Source organism: Cariama cristata, unplaced genomic scaffold (genome assembly GCF_000690535.1).
Source record: "Cariama cristata isolate BGI_N322 unplaced genomic scaffold, ASM69053v1 scaffold8741, whole genome shotgun sequence".
NCBI lineage: Eukaryota > Metazoa > Chordata > Aves > Cariamiformes > Cariamidae > Cariama > Cariama cristata.
The window spans coordinates 27,880-46,652 of NW_009600971.1; the positions used below are offsets into that span (position 1 = coordinate 27,880).

Consider the following 18,773-nt stretch of genomic DNA (forward strand, 5'->3'; position numbering starts at 1 on the left):
TTATCCTCAGTCAAAAACTTTTATTGAGAATAAAAGCAAAATTGCAGATGTGTTTATTAAATATTTCAGAATTCTTAAGAAGGCAGGGGAATACAACAGACAAGACCAAAGGTGAATACGGAACAATAGTAAAAAATACACCAAATTTCAAGTCTTGAAAGTCTTCAATGTACAAAAAATTCCATCACACTACAGTATTCGTCAAAAGGAAATTAGAGGGAATACAAACAGTGCCACTAGCGAATTAGTCTGTTGGCTCCCTCCTCTGATAGCACCAGTACTATCTATAACACCAGAGATTTGTGAAGAAAGTGAAAGAAATTCTCCATTTCAGGAAGGCCCCTGCTTCATCTAGCCGAGCAGAAAGGTAGTCAACACAGTAGTCAGCAGAACGGAACTGCAGACAATCCTTAGTACGGAAATTGTTCCCATTTTTAGGTGCTCTTTTGAAAATGCTCAGAAAGATTGGCAAATCCATTGAAATGAAGAATCTTGGAGAGCTTCTACCTGCACTGAGAAGGCACACAAAAAGTACACTCTAAGAAAAATGTGGGACAGTAGCTTTTAGAACAGTTAAAATGGAGGAGACTTCAAACTTCCAGATCATCCCATTGTTTTCTTCATTTGTTGTTCAAACTAAATTGCCCATGTTCAAGCTGCACTGCAAAACCTTTGCAGTTCTGTCTAGCTGAGGCTGAGCTGCTTCCCGCAGAGCTGGTAGATGATTCAGGGGTACTAAGATTACAGCCAGGAGAAGGAGGACAAATCCTTTAATTGTATAAAATCATCAGATTAAGACTAACCCTCTCTGTGGTTCACTCTGTTAGCGGAAAACTGCTGCCCAGAAACAAAATGTTTACAAAGTGCTGGAAAAACAAAAACAAACCAAAAAACCCAGGGGCAGAGCCAGACACACCTTTCCCTTCTGTGTCTACACACCGCAGGGAGTCACGGGAACTCTCTTTGCTCCCAAGGGAACTAAATTGTCACCTATTCTCTTCTAAGCAATTGTCACAGATTTACACTCATGCTGGGTTAAACATCTGGGAAGAGATTTGCAGAGGAAGTTACCTGAATACTGAGGTAAGGCCTCAATTTCTCTATAGGACACACATTACCGATGTCTTCCCCCTCAGCACCACCTCAGCGAAATTTCACACATTCCAAATCATCCGCTTAATGGCTTCAGACCCTTCTTCTAACAACCTCCTGCACTGAAATAACACCTCACCTAGTGGTTCGAAACCCAAATTTTTTCTTCTGAATTAATTTCTCTGAGCTCTCATCACTTACTTTGATTACAGGAAAATTTCAGAATCAATCTGTATTTGTCAGTGTTACAGCCCTTTTCCATAATCCTTCCTTTGGCAACTCAGATGAGTGGCCCAGCGGATTCAGCTGGAGGCCACTGCTTTGGTCACAGCCAACCACAGCAGTAACCCTATTACCTGTGGAGTCCCACTTCAACCAAAGACTGCTGCAATTCCTTCCCCCATGCCTATTTTGGTTAGATTGTCACTGACTTGGGGGCGGGAAGGATCCAGGATGTTACTCAATGAGCTGACAGCACAGGAAAGACATGGACCTGTTGGAGAAGGTCCAGAGGAGGGCAACGAAAATGATCCGAGGGCTGGAGCACCTCTCCTATGAAGACAGGCTGAGAGAGTTGGGGTTGTTCAGCCTGGAGAAGAGGAGGCTTCGAGGCGACCTCATTGCGGCCTTCCAATACCTGAAGGGGGCCTATATGAGAGATGGGGACAGACTTTTTAGCAGGGTCTGCTGTGACAGAACAAGGGGTAATGGTTTTAAACTAAAAGAGGGTAGATTTAGACTTGACATACGGAAAAAATTTTTTACAACGAGGGTGGTGAAGCACTGGAACAGGTTGCCAGAGAGGTGGTGGAAGCCCCATCCCTGGAGGCATTCAAGGTCAGGCTGGATGGGGCTCTGAGCAACCTTATCTAGTTGGAGATGTCCCTGCTCACCGCAGGGGGGTTGGACTAGATGACCTCTAACGGTCCCTTCCAGCCCAAATGATTCTATGATTCTATCACTTCTGTCTACGTATTGTTAACAGACATATTTCCAAGACTGGGTCTTTTTCAATGGTGTGACCTTCTTTCTCTGTGAGAAGGGGTGTGCTTAACTGTTACTCAACATGAATAAAGAAAGATGAATAGGACTGTTGCATTTAAATGTCTGTAAGTATTACGTCCTCCTTCAGATTACAAGCCTCAGTAAATGTATGCTGCAGCAAAGAGAAGTATCTCATGCACAACTATTCCTATGGTTTTTCTATAGGAAGCCATACATTAAAATCTAGGTGAAGAAAAAAGAATAAACACAGCACTACAAGAAACACCTGGTAATTATGAGACACGCAATCCTCTCCTGTGCTCTAAATGGTTTGCTGGGCTGCTGCAAACATCTGAAGCAGGTCACACCTGTGTCAGATTTCAAGGAATTGCAAATGATGAGACAGCTGCATCCTTTTACCTCAGGTATGAATAAGGAGAAGAAGAGCCACAATAAATCTTTTGTATGCCTTTGTCACTTAAGGTAACTGGTCAAAGCAGCGTACTGCTTGTTTAGTTAACAGGGTTTACTTTAGGAAATAGTGTGGTGCAACAGGAGCAGCCTGTGCTTCAATCCGATGTCCTCACACCGCATGTTTCGGGGGGGTTATTCACTAAACGAGTTCTCACATGGCCCCCGGGCCAGCTGTTAAAGGTTGGATCCAGTCTTCTGGTTTAGTTTCACTCATCCACTGAAGCCAGGGATCCAGTTTATGCACTAAGACCACTCCAGGATAGAAATCAAAGCATAGCAAATAGGGACAATAGGGAGATTTGCTTCAGAAGTGCTCTGCTGATCCAAACTAAACTGCTAGTACAGATGTACCCAGGGAAGCCCAGAAAACTGCCTAATTACAGAGACAAGTTGTCAGACATGTCAGACAAATGAACTTCCTTCTGACGTCTGCTTCAAATGAGCCCTGTTTCAAAACGGCACTTACACACCTTGGAGTCTGGAGGCTGCTTCTACTAACCTTTGCTGCAAACAGTACCCAAGAGAAAAAAGAAAAGTAATTGCACTTCAACATGGTGTGAAGCGTCTAGGTTATTTCGGCTCCTTCCTGCCAGCCCAGCAGCAGAAGAGTATGAGAGCCCCAGCACCTCCTCTCTCGCCAGAAAACCATCCTCAACAAGGAGCCTTTCCAAATAAGCAGGTTTACACCAGTGACTAGGTGCAAAGAAGCCCCGCAGCACTAAGGAATCTGGCCCACCACATTTGTTTTAATGTTTTAAACAGATAAATTAAAGTGAAACGTGTCTTTTAGGATGTCACTGAATAGGCAAGCTGAGAAATAAATTGAGCTTCACATATGCTTTTATAACACATAACAACTGTGACTGTCAACACAAGATCCTTTTCACTGTCAATTCATCACGCATTCTGTGAGACCTTGGGGCCTGCAATTATTTCATTTTCTTTCTTGTAAAAGGAATTTCCACTTAGTTTGGTGGAATAAAGGTAGACAAAAGGTGGTAGGAGTTGCTCTATTTTCTGATTAAGGTTATCTGTTCAAAATTGTAGAAATCCACAAACTACACACACACAGTATTTTTCAGGAACAACCTCACCTTTCTGTCAGGGTAGCAGTTCAAGAAAATGCAATGGCATTATTCATGTCAAATTAACTGTTGAAAAAAATCTTCATCTTTCTGATTAAATTAAAATGAAGATCGTCTGTCTTCTAAGGATACTTAAATGAAATAAAAGGGGAAAATACATATGATTGGAAAAGGCATTCTGCTTTTAAAACTCGGTGCAAATTAAATGAAACTGTAGACCACAAAAGGAAATTGGGCTCTTTATCCATTCAAAAATAAATTATAAAAGTACCTGCAGGAGAGTGAAGTAAATATCAGTTCATAAAAACAGATGCAAACTGAATTTCCAGCTCATTTGTCGGGATTTACTCCTTTGAACCAAGCAATGGAGACTTGCTAGAATTGGTACTGGTGGTATTTTTTTAACTGACAGAGCAGGAAATCAGAGGTTTAATTAGCCATGATTACAATATTCTGCCGACCTGATTTCTCTCATCTATTTCCTTTTCTTGAAGTGACAAACTGACAAACAACCTGGCAAGGGAACTGAAGCAAGTGCACAGCCTAATTTCAAAAGGAGCTCGGTATTGTTGTAAAACAAGCCAATCCTCCATGGGATCTGTCTGAAATAAGTATTTCTGAAGCAGGTTTAACTCTTTGATGCTTAACTGGCACCTGGGTCTTCAATCTGTTGTGATGAGAGATTCTTCTGCCCATCTGTGCAAATGCAGCACTACGTGTTTGTTGGTTTGTTTTTTTTTTTTGAAGAATATTAATCTTGAGATTTCAAGGTAATTCAGAATTTTTACCAAGAAAGATGTCAGAGTAATAGTCAGGACTTGTTTTGGTCCAACAGAAACTGCCTTGCACATGTGCATACAGACCAGTATGACTTACATGATTCTATTTTTTAAAGTACTGTGCTACAACTACCTTTTTTTAAATCAAGAGTTAACTATATAACTATCATCCCTCTTCAGGATATGGGGAAAAACCTCAACCTTGCTATTCCTCAACAACTCTTGAGTTCTCTTTTTTGGCAGAGAGGGGAAATTTTTTTTGAAGGATGTTCACAGATTTTACACAGAAAAAGAAATTTATTGCAGAGAATTCAATTTCTACCTCCACGTGAGACTGCAAATTATCTGAGAAGTCAGTGGTAAACAGCTGCAGACTGTACATTTATCCTGTTAACCAAAATTGATATTAAATCACTTTCAAAATGCACCCCCTAAACAGATCTGGTACTAAAATATATCTAGAAATCCATACTCTACTTACTGCAATGTAGGCTTGGAGCCTGTGACACCCTGGTTAGAGACAGGACCCGAGTCAGGTACTTTGGAACTGAATTCTGTCTCCAGGTCTTTCTTGTTCAATGCTGTTTGTGCGGCACTGGCTCCCGAACCTAGCACAGGCAGAGATTTTGATTCTGTGGCGGCCAAGATTCCAGTGGGACCTAAAACCCAAAGAAAGTTTAATGCTTCTGTTATCCAGATTGATTGGTCTAGAAACACATAGGCACAGCAGAATTCAAGCTAAGTGCAGAAATCAAAATGGAATTTTAACGAACAGCATCCAGTGCATGGAGAGTATCAAAATACTGTATTTGCAGCTTCTACTCTCCCTGCCAATATTAACCCTTTCTTCTACCACAAGCAGGGCTGGCTATACTGACACAGTCCTGCACTCAACCCCCTGCCTTCTGGGACAGTAAGTCCTGCTGCCTACGCAGCACTGCAAAGTCACAACTTGCCAGTGCTCTCCCAGCCTGAAGTGCAGCTGGAGCAAGATCCAGCCCAATGACAAAAAAAAGCCTGTTCTCATACTAATGAGCAGTCAGCAAACAGTCTAGCCACAAAGTTGGAATGGGCTGCCCAGGGAGGTGGTGGAGTCACCATTCCTGGAGGTGTTTAAGAAAAGACTGGACGTGGCACTTAGTGCCATGGTCCGGTTGACATGGTGGTGGTGTTAGGGCAAAGGTTGGACTTGATGATCCCCGAGGTCTCTTCCAACCAAATCGATTCTGTGATTCTGTGAAAGTCCAACCTCAAACCATACAGTGACATTAAAACCAGTCACACCTGCATCAACGGTGGCATGGACTTAAACTTGCACAGACTGTGTTTCTAACCAGGCAGAACATCAACAGTTTCTTACAGAAGATGATAGTAAAGCATAACTTAAAAACTGCAGACCCTTGCTCTGCAGAAAGGTTAATTCAAAACAATAGTCCTAAACCCTCATTTCTCTGGTTATCATTACTTTCAAGAGTATTTTCACAGTAGGCTCAGACTATTAACTCCAATAACAATGTCTTAGCTCCAGGCAGGACAGAGGAACCTGTGTCTATATGGCTGTGTGTGCAGAAAATCCTGACAAAGGCATTGCTTGGAGAAAAAGGGGGTGAAAAGCGACAGGTACAATGGGGAAGTGAGTCACTGTAGAAGTAAGCAGGGTTCTCCATAACGGCTGAAATGGCAATGGTCTGGAAGAGAAAGTAAAGCTTCAAGAGCCACTTAATGCAGGGAGAGGAAGAGGACTAGAAAGGAGTCCAGCCACTTACTGCCACTGTCCTGATCAGTGGTCACTTTCCGGCGTCGCAGAACTCGTTCCAGCTCTGTTTCACTGCTGTCTGTTTCAAGGGACTTCAAGCTTCGGGAACTAGTGGATTTATTCAATGTTTCCTACCGCAAGAAATAGGCATGAGAAGCTCTCTGAGGACATATTATGCCTCACCAAACATCCCATATGCACAACGTGAGAACTTTTTAAACTGTAGAAAAGCAACTGCAGTCCTAGACCAGTGCGCGAAGCTCTCCCATTAGTACAACAGTGAGCATCTGGGGGTTGGCTCACCACTCCTCCCCCTACCTGGATTTCCTGATGCAGCGGTTAACCATACTTACCTACACATTAGAGGGTTGATACCACGCTTAAGAAAGATGATCTGGATAGCTAATGAACAAATCCTGATGTTTCCAGGGAACTGCCAACTTCCTCCATCTTAACATTTAAAGGATCTTAAAAAACTGCTAGAGTGTTATCATGCTCATAATTAATTTCTATTAGCAAAAAGCCAAAGATCCATATTTTACTGCTCCGGCATGTTTTATGTTTTAGCAGGGTCCTGTGTTGCTGCATCCTGGTATATACACATATCTGCAGAAGTCAGTATGTACTAGCGGCAACTGCAGCATGTTATTATATCCTATAACCTAGCTGATGGGCCACAGACCTGACCTTATGTCTGCATACTTCATCATTTCTCTTACTCACAGAGTTAGATCTCAAGTTGAAACAGTTTTTTATACGTACAGAATAGAAATGCATGCTATTACTGCCTTATGCTAAGGTTACTATTTTATATAAGCGAAACTGCAAGTCCAGCAGTGCTCTTCTTAAGGTGGGGGGAAAATAGGCTTTAATCAAAGCCTGAAACCTCCCAAACTTGCCCACAGGAATTTTAACATGTACATAGTGCATACCGCATGCACTTCCCAACTGACAAGAGTCAGTTACTGGATCAGCACTCACTTGACCATAAAATTTCCCCAAAATGTATATAATGCAACTCAATATTTGGGACCCATATGCTATTATATTCTCCTTCTGAGTCTTGCCATCTTTAGGAATGCCCAGGAATCCTGTTTATTCAGCCTTCCAAAACATGTCAGACTTGTATAGCATTTTTCCAGAGCATAAATAACATATTCTTAACATTTTTTGTTAACAAGCACATAAATTCCAAACAGAAATAGCAAATGACAAAAGGAAATGGCATCGCAAGTTGCAAAAGCTGTGCTACTTTCAGAATGCCAGCAAAGTAACTAATTCTTCACCCTCATCCAAAAATTAAAATATTTTCTTTGGCAGCTATTTGAAATTTAGCTGAGCAGGTACATTATTAATTAGTATTATGCTCCAGATCTGTACAAACATACATGTACGAAAGCAACTCGAGCAACAGAGTCACTCAAACTCTGCAATTTGCAGAACATAAATGTGTTTTGTTTGTAACAATTATATGGAGGTCTACATGAAATGCATAATTAGCATAGTAACAACAAATGTTTACTCCATCACATCCCACCCCCATATTTGTTGTCTGACTGTGCATAATGACTGGTCTCAAGAATAGACTGGAATTGGATTTTATACAGTTTGTCTTATACTGCAAATATCCTGAAGGGTTCAAAAGCAACAAGCTAGATACAGAAGTACAGTAACTGTTGGTTTCTCTCTGCTCCCTCTGAAGTACATAATCAAGTCTCCCCTGATGTCAGTGATACAGTGTCAAAAAAATAAAAGAGCTATTACAAAACGAAAGGACTTTCAAGTCCAACCCTCACTGGTCCAAACAGCACACCGTACCAAACTATTCCTATAATTATGGAGTTCCATTTAAAACACAATCTCTGTGCTGCAATTTATTCCTTTTCTATTTACCTCCACATTTAATTATGTCTCCCTCTAATTAGAGCTCAGCATTAAGGTCTGGTGGCTCTCTAGATCATTTCTTCCCTTCTTCTCCTGCTTTCATGTGTCTGGAGAAGAGTAAGTTTAACACGTCATTGGTGCCACACTCATGATTTTAAGTCACAGCATAGGCTGTTGCTATGCTCTTTGCTGTACTGCCTTGCATCACCCAACACAATACTGAAGTTATTTTTATAAGGGCTGTTTAGGTGCTATCATGGATGATTAGAATGATTAGTCTTACCTTCCGTAGACTGGATAGAGTGGATGTGAAGCATTTTGCTTCAATATGGGCATAATTTCACCGTATTTCACCTTACAAAGGCAAAATTTCACCTGTTGTGCCAAAGTTGCACTTCAACTTTAAAAGCTTCAGGGTCACAGAAGTCAGGGAGCAAGAATTACAGCTTCTCCTGACAGGTTGATACAATTTTAGCACTTGTGCAAAAGAAGAAACCAGTTAAATAAGCAATGCAATGATTAAGTAGAGGACAGAAGAGGGGCAAACTTAGCACATTGCTCTGAGCAGGACCAAATACACGCTTAATGTTTCTATTTAGTGATAAATGCGTATGCGGACAGCTATTCAGAATCATTTTTTTCTTCACATAAATGCAGACAGACTAGAGAGCTCTTGCTCTATTTAGGCTAGGTCTACGCTAACAAGAAATTTGGTGCCTCAGGAGAGAGCAGGAGTTCAGAGCAGTTGATGAGGAGAACCCTACATCGACTATATGTGTAGCCCAGGGGCTTTATTTTGGACTAGATATATTCAGCTGCTTCTCCTCCCTAAGCATCCCCACTGTGAGCACAGTTTCCAAAGGATCTATCGCAGGTGCAGACCATAACATCCCCTCTAGTGGCAGGAACATACAAATCCGGAGCAGAGATAACAGGCTAGTTTTCTCCAAAATAAATTCTGTTAGAAAGACCAAATCCAATCTTTCAGTCAGATTGAAGTAAAAAGTGGAATCAGGGGAGATTCAATCCAAAACTGCTCTACAGCTTCAAACTAAAATACTAATGCAGAAGTTTCAAATACTCAGCTTTTTTGCACAGAAGGCCCTGTCAGCTCAATGAGAAGAAAAAATGGAAATATAAACTACAAGTTTTCTTACCAGAATCCCTTTTAATTCTTTCATTGCACTTTCAGAGGGCTTTGGTGTTTCTGGCTGTAAACAAACAAAATACACGCATGTTAAAAAACAGGTGAAGTAGACCATGACAGACTTTGTAGTTGAAGACAGACATCGCACGAGGGTCTACTGCACAGGCGTGCAGTTGTATTATGTTCCTCTGCTCTCTTTTCTCATAGGCACATGGCTAACATTCAATCTATTTTCTTATGCAGACAAAGGGAAGAGTCTTAGCTCTTAACACTGTGAATCACAGCCTATACAAAAAGAAAGATTATGCTTTTGTGAAGATGGTAAACAATATTTTATAGGAGCCACATTCAGGTACTGCTAAATACAGTCTACTTCTTGATCACACCCTTTACTCAATTCAGTTATTCTCTCTGTTCTTTTTGTTTCTCAGTAGCTGTTTGTTTACAAGATGTTCTTTCAGTTCCTTTCTGTGTAAAAGAAATCAGGCTTCTATTTACTTACTGTTGGCTTCACTTTCTATTCTTCAGATATATGCTGCTGTAATTAATTTTATTCAAAATCAAGCAAAGCCTGATTTATTTTCACTGTAAATTAGTGTACTTGGCTAATATTGCTGTTATTTATTCCAAACCTTTGTTTTAGGCCTGCTTGACTGGTTGACTGGTCTCAGATGAACTCCCTTTTTAATTCTGTCCATCATTTCTTCAACAGCTTGTCTCTTCAGATCCGTAACTTCTTCACCTGTTCCAAAAATCAAAGAGCATATCACTTTCCAGATATGAAGTACAGAGAAATAGTACAAAGAAAAAACCATGTTAAACAGCCTCCTAAACAGCTTGCTTGCCATATACAGCCAGTTACCATAATCATAAATTAGTTTTAACGATGACACAGCATTTACATATACAACATACTCAGTTATACTCCATGCAATAGGTCTTCTGCCTGTATGTGTGATGCATATTGCTCATGTACTATCCAAATCCATGCTTTTTTCTCAATTTTATTAAAAATGTAAAAGACAAGCATAAATATATAGGTTTATTTTTCTCCTCACAAGTGGGCTGTTCACAGGGTCTTAATCTTCCGCAACTCAAAAAGGCACTTTACCTTACACTTGATACATCTATATGGTAGCAGAAACCAGCAACCTCATCTCTAGTTATCAGGAATTCTAGTTTCTGGATACAGAGCCCTTAGTGATCTTTGCTATCTCACAAGTCGGCTGTTCACAGGGTCTTTCTCACAGGACCACTATCTTAATCTTCCCCAACTCAAAAAGGCACTTTACCTTACACTTGATACATCTATATGGTAGCAGAAACCAGCAACCTCATCTCTAGTTATCAGGAATTCTAGTTTCTGGATACAGAGCCCTTAGTGATCTTTGCTATCAGCTAAACTGTCACAAGCTCTTCAAGGAAAAAATGCCAATCTACACACATCGAGAATCCAGCCATGGACTTTGCAAATGCCAAACTGCAGTGCCTGCAGAAGTTTGGACAGAAGCAGGGCCCAGATCCTGAAAAATGCACAGCTCCTATAACTGGGAATTGCAAAAGCTCAGTGCTATCGGCTGAAGCACCAAGGACTGAAGAATATGGCCCCACTTCCACTGTATCTCTTCACTGTGGCTCAGCAGAAATTTCCACAGCTTCACTGACACAGGGCAAGCTGATAAGGCCCCATGGCGAGGCCTATACGCAACCCATCACCAGACTACCAAACGTGCCTCATAATTCACATGGGTTTGAGAACCTTGCTGGAACGATACACCAACACTCAGACTGAACTAAAACCACACACTTAAAGAACACTGCATTAAGTTAAAGGGCAAAACTTAAATACCATGAAAGGGAACACTTGCTTTTTCAAGAGATTCAGTATCAGGACTGCAAAATATTCAGATGAAACGGGAAGCTATGTGATGAACCTAAACAATACCTGTTAACTTATCAGTGTTCTGGATAATGTAACAAAAGACACTTAACGTGCCATAGCAAAAAGGAAGAAAAAAAAAAGAGTACTTAAAGCAAATACATGGAGAAATACGGCTGACGCTATTCAACGCTGCAACGTTGTACCTTATATAACAGGAATTTAAATAGACTTTCGCTCTCTCACTTGTCAGGGTACTATTGATGATTCATAAAAATGCAGTTTCTGTATTCTAAGCAGATTTAACGTCAGGCTTTAATTTCACAAACAGGCTGTTTCAAATATAAAAGCTTAATTGGTGGTATGGGATAGAAACCACTCATTCTAAGTTCTTAACAAGGGTCAAAACAAGCCTCAAGTTGGATATAATAGCTAAATCAAGAAAGAACTTTCCCCCCTTTATTTTTATTTTAAGAACAGCTCAACTATCAAGAGAAAAAGCAGTTTATATGTGACTGAAGAAAGGTCAGAACTGTTAAAGTTTGCTAATAAATAATGAAAGAATGGGGTGTAGAGAACTTCTAGTGAATTTCATAGTATTTCCTGCAATCACTGTTTGTAACTGTCTCAAGGAAAAGGTGTAATCAAAACATCTAGGACACTTCAAGGTAAGGAAACCCGACAAATGAAGGCAACATAATTGAAGTTTTACTGAAAAAGACTGACTCTTCATCAGAGATCTTGGTACAAGGTCACTTCTCTATTTTACCCAGCCCAACAACCTGATTTCTCTCAAACTGGTAACCAGTTCCCAAAGATTCACCCAGGGACCTGCCCAAGTCACCCATTCCTCAGTTCCCTACCTGAAAAACAGAAGGGGTAATACTTCCTTTCCCCCGCTTTCTGCCTGTTGGTCCCATCCAACAATCCAGCCATGCTTACATACCATTACAGTCTGCTAACAGCAATTTTTTCTTTAACAGTTATATCCTATACCTATAATTTCAGCCAGGTTCCCTTCTGCAGCCCCTTTCTTTGTTTAAGTAGCAGCAAATGAGTTAAGCAATTCACTACAAACAAACTCCTGCTGTTTCAGAAGGAAGAGAGAAACAGTGAGAAAAACCTTGGTTATTTAACTGGCAATGCTTGTCTAACTAGCTCTGACTCTTCAGGCACTCGTGATCATTTGTAAATCTGTACTTAACTCCTGTTCTCAACCTACTAAGTTTCCAGCTTCCATTAACAACAATAAAATGTCATTTCAGCTGTTACTTTGCATGCAGAGCCACCTTAGTGCAAGGTTCTGTTTTGTTTTAGGTTTTCAGTATTATTAAAGGATTAGCATTACAGTCAACACTGAGTGGTAATTTTGCAAGACATGAATTGAGGGATGAAAACTGAAGCTTTTAACAAACTACCTCTGCAGAGAGGCTCTGGACAAAAGAAATCACAAACAAGAAGCCATTGGAAGTTGGAAACTTCCCTGTATTATGCTGTATATAAGCTACTCTGCTTAATGCATGATGGGTTTGTTCTCCTGCCTCTTCCAGATAACCTGCGGAAGTTCAAAGCCCTGGACATACTGTAGCTGCAGCGACATGCTGTAGTGTCTCCAGCTTAGAGGCACAGGTTGAGCCTCTCAACACCGCTATAGTGCAACTACTATGGGCAGTACCAAACCGTCAGGGTGCAACTGAAGAAGCTGCACGGCATCAGTGTAACAGCACGGGGTCTAAATGGAACCATCCTGTTCTCCCCATCCATGTCACCCAGCACACCACCATACCCCACTAAGTGCTTATCTTGTCAGGTCCTTCTGTGAGCCTATAAGAAACATGACCACCCTCTCCCCAAGGAAAAAAAAAGAAAGATTTTTTCTTTCTGCCACAACAGTGAATGAAATCAGCTCGGTGACATATCTGATGAGCATTAGAGCCAGAAGTAGGAAGATCAGAATTTTTCTTCAGTTACAGCAAGTGCTAGGTCTTCCCTTAAGGTTTTTGATCTGCAGCCTCAAAGATTGTTCATACTAAAATCCATTTGGAAAAAGTAAATTGGATGCTGATCACTAGCTCAGTTGTGGAGGCACAGATGGCTACAAGGGATACACAAACTTGCTTGGGATTGCAAGGAAGCTTGCAGTAGAGTAGAATAGACTATTTCAGTTGGAAGGGACCTACAACGATCATCTAGTTCAACTGCCTGAACACTTCAGGGCTCACCAAAAGTTAAAGCATGTTTTTAAGGGCGCTGTCCAAACGCCTCTCAAACACTGACAGGCTTGGGGCATCAATCACCTCTCTGGGAAGCCTGTTCCAGTGTTTGATCACCCTCTCAGTAAAAACAATGCTTCCTAATGTCCATTCTGAACCTTCCCTGACATGCCTTTGAACATTCCCATGTGTCCTGTCACTGGATCCCAGGGAGAAGAGATCAGCACCTCCCTCCACACTTGCTCTCCTCAGGAAGCTGTAAAGAGCAATGAGGTTGCCCCTCAGCCTCCTCTTCTCCAAACTAGACAAGCCCCAAGTCCTTAGCCACCCCTCACTGGAGTACCAAAGCTACAGTACCAAAGATATCACTTCCTATCTTAGAGCACATATACCTGGGCCGCAATCACATTTCTGGACTGAAAGGTAGATGAATATGCTGGGACATGGATAGCCATAATTAATGTTGCCAATTATAACCATTTGCATCACTATGTGAACCTACAGTTCGTTTTCCCTAGATTTCTCTGCAGTACCTTGTGACTAATCTGCATGACTTGAGAAAGGATGAGCCATACCTGACTCCTGCTGAGGAGGTTTCTCCTTCTTGCTCACATTAGTGTTGGAGTGAGATCTCTTGCGAATCATTGACATGAGAGACCTTTGGGGAAAATGAAACTGCACATTGTCATTCTGTCCTGTATTACGCACTGTTAGAATGAACTTGAACATGACACACAAACAGCTTGCTTATACCTGATTATACAGCTACTTACAAAAGACTCATTTAACAGTTCTTGAATGCAGATGTATGTACTGAATTACCCCCCACAATGCCTCCCATCAAAATGCACCAGAGAAATTTATTTCTTTTTAACAGACATTAGGCACAAATCAAAACACTCCACATTTGAATATTAAAAGACAGTGTCTCATTGTGACAAATGACAAATTGAAGCTGCTCCGACATAATAAAAGGAAAGAAGAGCTGTAGATACTGAAGTATTATTCTCCAAAGGACACTTAAATATGGTGATCAGTATCTCCTCACCAACTCCAAGTTTGTAATCTTCTTACAGTGTCAAATAATTAACCCTTCACTGTAGTCAAAATGTAAAAAGCCAGGCAAGGAAATTATTCATCTTAAAGCCCAAGTACAAGCTTCTATGCACATCTGATGTGTCAGTGGGGCCTATCATTCCCTACTGAACATTGTGCTCCTTATGGAGCAGAGCGAGCTCCCTGACATAAAGGCTCAAAACTGTCCCAGAAAAAAGCAGCATCCAGTGCCTAGGCTCTGAAACAACCTCTACGCACATAAACGTTACAGGGTATGAAGGAAATACTCTGATTTAGCTACTACAGGGCTTAAAATTAATAGTGTTACCTATTCCAAGTAGTAAAGGGCACAAAATAAACAAAACAAAAAACCACAACACCCACACACAGTTAATTTATGCTACACATTACTGAGAAAGAAGGAAGCAAGCCAAAAGAGTTAACGGATTTAAAAGGAGCAAAAGACCAAATACAATTGTTCAGAACATGTTTAGTTTAGATTTCTAAAAACAAAGCTAGAGGCACAAAGGGATGAATTCTCCCTACTAACCATCTGTGCTCACATATTTAACACAGCAGTTAACAACACTCCTCTATGTAATTTCTATTACAGAAGGTTAGAAAGTGCCATCGAACTCCCTTTATTTTTAAAACGAAGTAGACATGAAGATTACCTGAGTTCCTAAAATTAATTAAGTACACTTTAGGGCTTAGTTAATTAATTTGGGTTTAATGCCTGATACATCATATGTTGGTCAGCCTCTTTTGCAGTCCTTTGCAAAAATCAGGCTTAATTTTGATAATTTTGCCCAAAACTGCTTGATGATGAGGTGGTGATTTTCTGTTTGTTTTGTGGGGTTTTTTTTCTTTTTAACTTATAAAAGCAATTGTGGGAACTCAATGGACTCTGCATTTTCATCACCAGTATCCGACAGGAAGGGACACCCAGTAATCCAACATATCCTTTGGTTCAAAAGGGTTTTCTTAGCACTAGATTCAGACAAGCATTTCACAAGTCTATAATTACAGCTATCAGGTGAACAGAAAAAAAATAATCTCCTAAATTTAGAGGAGACAGGTATCCCTCCTCCTCTTAAGTCACAGTCTAGACAATTTATTAGGCTTGGCAAGGCAGACACTGTTCAAAATTGGTCAGGGTGTTAGTCTGTTGGCAGGTGGGGCACAGAGCATGTCTTGCTGGTAAAGGGCCCAAGACAGATGGAGAAAGCCTTTTTTTCTCTAAAGACACTCTTCCTGCTTGGATGCAAGCTCATGTAATGTATTCAGCTTCAGTAAAGCATTAATGCTGTGACGCTTGATTTAAGCACTTACCGTATAGGGTTAGGAGGAGGGGGAGGCGGAAGAGGAGGAGGGGGTGGTGGTGGAGGAGGAGGTGCAGGATTTTCAGACTGCTGTATTCGTTTTTGAAGTTCATCAACTGCACAGGAGGAATAAAAAAAAACTAGAGTGAGTTCTTGGTTTCTCATATCTGCTCTAAAAACCAATTCTGATGGTTTAAGCAAAAAAGCTACTAATTAACTGAAAAACAAACAACATGACTAAACACACAACTGCTAGGAAGTCCTATTTTTGACATTTTCTACCAAGAACCATGTCCCAGACACACAGGATTCTCATTAAACCAGTTACCTCCAACCTGAGTTACTTTGGAAACTAAAATGACACTCTCCCTCATACAGGATTCTTCATATAAAATGATAAAGCAGAGAAAAGTTTATCACATTCCTGTGATATGGACTAACAAGAGATGAAAGAAATGAACAATTTCAGCTTCCAGACTTATCCCTGTCTTGCTAATGATGTGAGTTTTCCCCATAAAAATGGTCAAAACTGGGCAGTGGGTAGAATGGATTCTTTCTCTCCTGTTTTCACGTCAGATCTAAAAATGTGGAAATTACTTTTCTGCACGTGAAATGTTGTCAAATGCCATTAGCTGGGGAAGGGCAGAAACAGAAGGAAAAAAGTCTTAAATTTCTTTTAGTTAGCAAAATTCCTAGCAATTGTTCTGAATATAGTAGGAATTACGGCAGAAGTACAGAATATGATTTCCAAAGTCGATATGGTTCTTTGTTCTCATAATGACAGATTCAAATTAAAATTACAATCTTTAACATTTACTTTTAAATATAAAAAGGGAAAAAAGGAATCAATTGAGTGACTTTAAATTCCAGGTACAATCTTTATGCTGATAAATTACTTCTGAAGGACAAACAAAGTCTGGAAGGAAAGAAACTGCTGTGAAGGTTAGATCTTTTCCAAGGCAGCTGAGAAGAACTCATATGCTGCCTAGGCATATTTTTAAGGCTGGGTAATGTAAAATTCTAACACAAAGCAGTCCTTCCAAGGAAGACTGCTAACAAGCTTAAAGATAATCCTGCTCTTAAGGATATGTTTCAGAAAAGCATGGCTATATGTGGAGTCTTAACTAAGGATAGGGACTTTGGCCTCTGATGAGGGCTCAGATGCTTCTCTGACCAGGTATCATACATAAAATTTGCACCTGCTGAGGCCTTGAGCTGAACAAGGACTGAAAGCAAAGGCACAGACAAATAGTTAACCAGCCATAGCCCCACATTCCCTATAGTGAGGCCACACACACCAGGGACCTTCTTTCAAAGCAATTTTAAATAAAGAGCATTAGGTCAGAAATTTCCTTATTCAATAGACAGGATGCTGCAGACCAGCCAGGCACCATCCTGTTAGCAATAACCATATGAACATCTGCACTGCGACAGTTGTTCCCTCCTAAATATTCTGCGAATGTTTTCTGCCCGTATTCTTTGGGCGTTAGTTTAAATCTTAGAGACAGACACACACAGTAGCTAGCAAGACTTTCCTTCCTTTCAGTCACTTGACATGGAACAAAATATTTGACTACAAGTAAGAGATTTTGATGTATAATTCTCATGGATACAAGCCATAAAAAGCCCATCAGATTTGTTTGGCTAACTCCCTTTGTAGGGCTCTGAAGGCAGTATTTATCTTTGAAATAGCTGGTTAAAACAAAAACAAAACAAAAAAAACCCAAAACAACACCAAAAAAACCCACCACACCAAACATCCCCCCAGACCCTCTCACATCAGCAGAAATTGTTTTCTCACATGTCAATATGAAGGGCTAAATCACATCTTTATTTTCACTGGTGTCTTCTATTGCAAGAATATTAAATGGTTGGGTAGCTTGATAATTATGGGATGTTTTTGTACAATTCATATAACGTAGACTCCACAGTCTGATAAATCACTGTGCATCTTTGAAACAAAACAAACAAAAAAACCCCACCCAAACAAACCCACCCAAAAAACTCCAAGAGCAGAGTTACCCTAGTTATCCCATTTTATTTCTTTTTTAAATTAGGTAAGAGGAATTTATTTTTAAAACAAGGCAAGACGATACATTTTGACTTAATATGAAGGACTGTGACTTGCACACAGAAACCCATTTACATATACATATCCATCTGCAAGACTCAGGGCAATCTCACAACAGTATTTTTGTACCTTACAGAAGTTTTACAAGGTTATTCTCTCACACACATTCTGGACATGGCTGTTCTGCGGTTGAAGGCAGTTGCTGTATTTTGTCTTGTGAAGCACAGATCTGGATCTTGGCTACATAAAAGCTGTTGTTTCTGGGGTCTCAAACATAACGTATAATTCTATTAGAGGTGCACAACTCACACCCCCGCAACTATACCTCTAAAATGAGTTATTACGTGATTTTACCTGAATGCTTTAGGTCTCTAGCTTTTTCTTCTGAGTTCTGACACTTAAGCTCTAGTTCCTTTTTATCTTCTTCCAAAAGTTCTAGTTGCTGTTTAAGACGACTAATCTCCTTATGGAGTGCTTGATTCTCTAGCTGCTCTTCCAATTCCTTGATCTGCAGTTAGCAAACAATAGCATTCATTATAAGAAAAGATATTTTCTGTCCTTCCTTTCAACAAATAACCCATTAGGCACAGTTATTCCTGAAAGCATGATTATAGCACAGGAGTGAACTACAAGACCCAGAAAGAGTACAATTTTTGAATGAGAGCTAGACAGATTTTTCTGAGAGATGCCAGAATTTTCTATTATGAGCCTAACTTGTCTTACCTCTTCTTTAGAATACATCTTTAGCTCCAAAGTACTTAAGCTATAAGATGTTCCCTTTTTCTTTTTATAGAGGTTTTTATCACATAATTAGAGTTTAATTTCAGAACGTTTCTTCATTTGAAAGCACAAGAACATTGACATTTTTGTTCTCTTACTGACTGCTTCCACTGACAGGTTGGTTATTTAAACTCCCTTGTCTCAACTCTTGCAGATGCCAGTGGGTGAATTACGGAATATCAGGTTTAGAGGCAGCATTCAGGTGCAGAAGAGCAATCACTTCCCAAATCCCTAAATATATGCATTTTGCT

At 40.3% G+C, this 18,773-nt stretch overlaps 1 protein-coding gene across 1 annotated transcript in view; it reads right to left on the bottom strand.

The window, feature by feature from the left end:
* The window catches only part of KIAA1598 (KIAA1598 ortholog), a 57,472-nt gene that overhangs the window by 4,692 nt on the left and 34,007 nt on the right, over positions 1–18,773 (bottom strand). The window contains exons 9-15 of the mRNA XM_009710248.1: positions 18,097–18,250; positions 15,682–15,787; positions 13,869–13,951; positions 9,834–9,943; positions 9,212–9,265; positions 6,181–6,301; positions 4,896–5,073 (exon numbers count right to left, since the gene is read on the bottom strand). Of these exons, the coding sequence (XP_009708550.1) occupies positions 4,896–5,073; positions 6,181–6,301; positions 9,212–9,265; positions 9,834–9,943; positions 13,869–13,951; positions 15,682–15,787; positions 18,097–18,250 (806 nt within the window). The remainder of the gene's footprint in view (positions 1–4,895; positions 5,074–6,180; positions 6,302–9,211; positions 9,266–9,833; positions 9,944–13,868; positions 13,952–15,681; positions 15,788–18,096; positions 18,251–18,773) is intronic.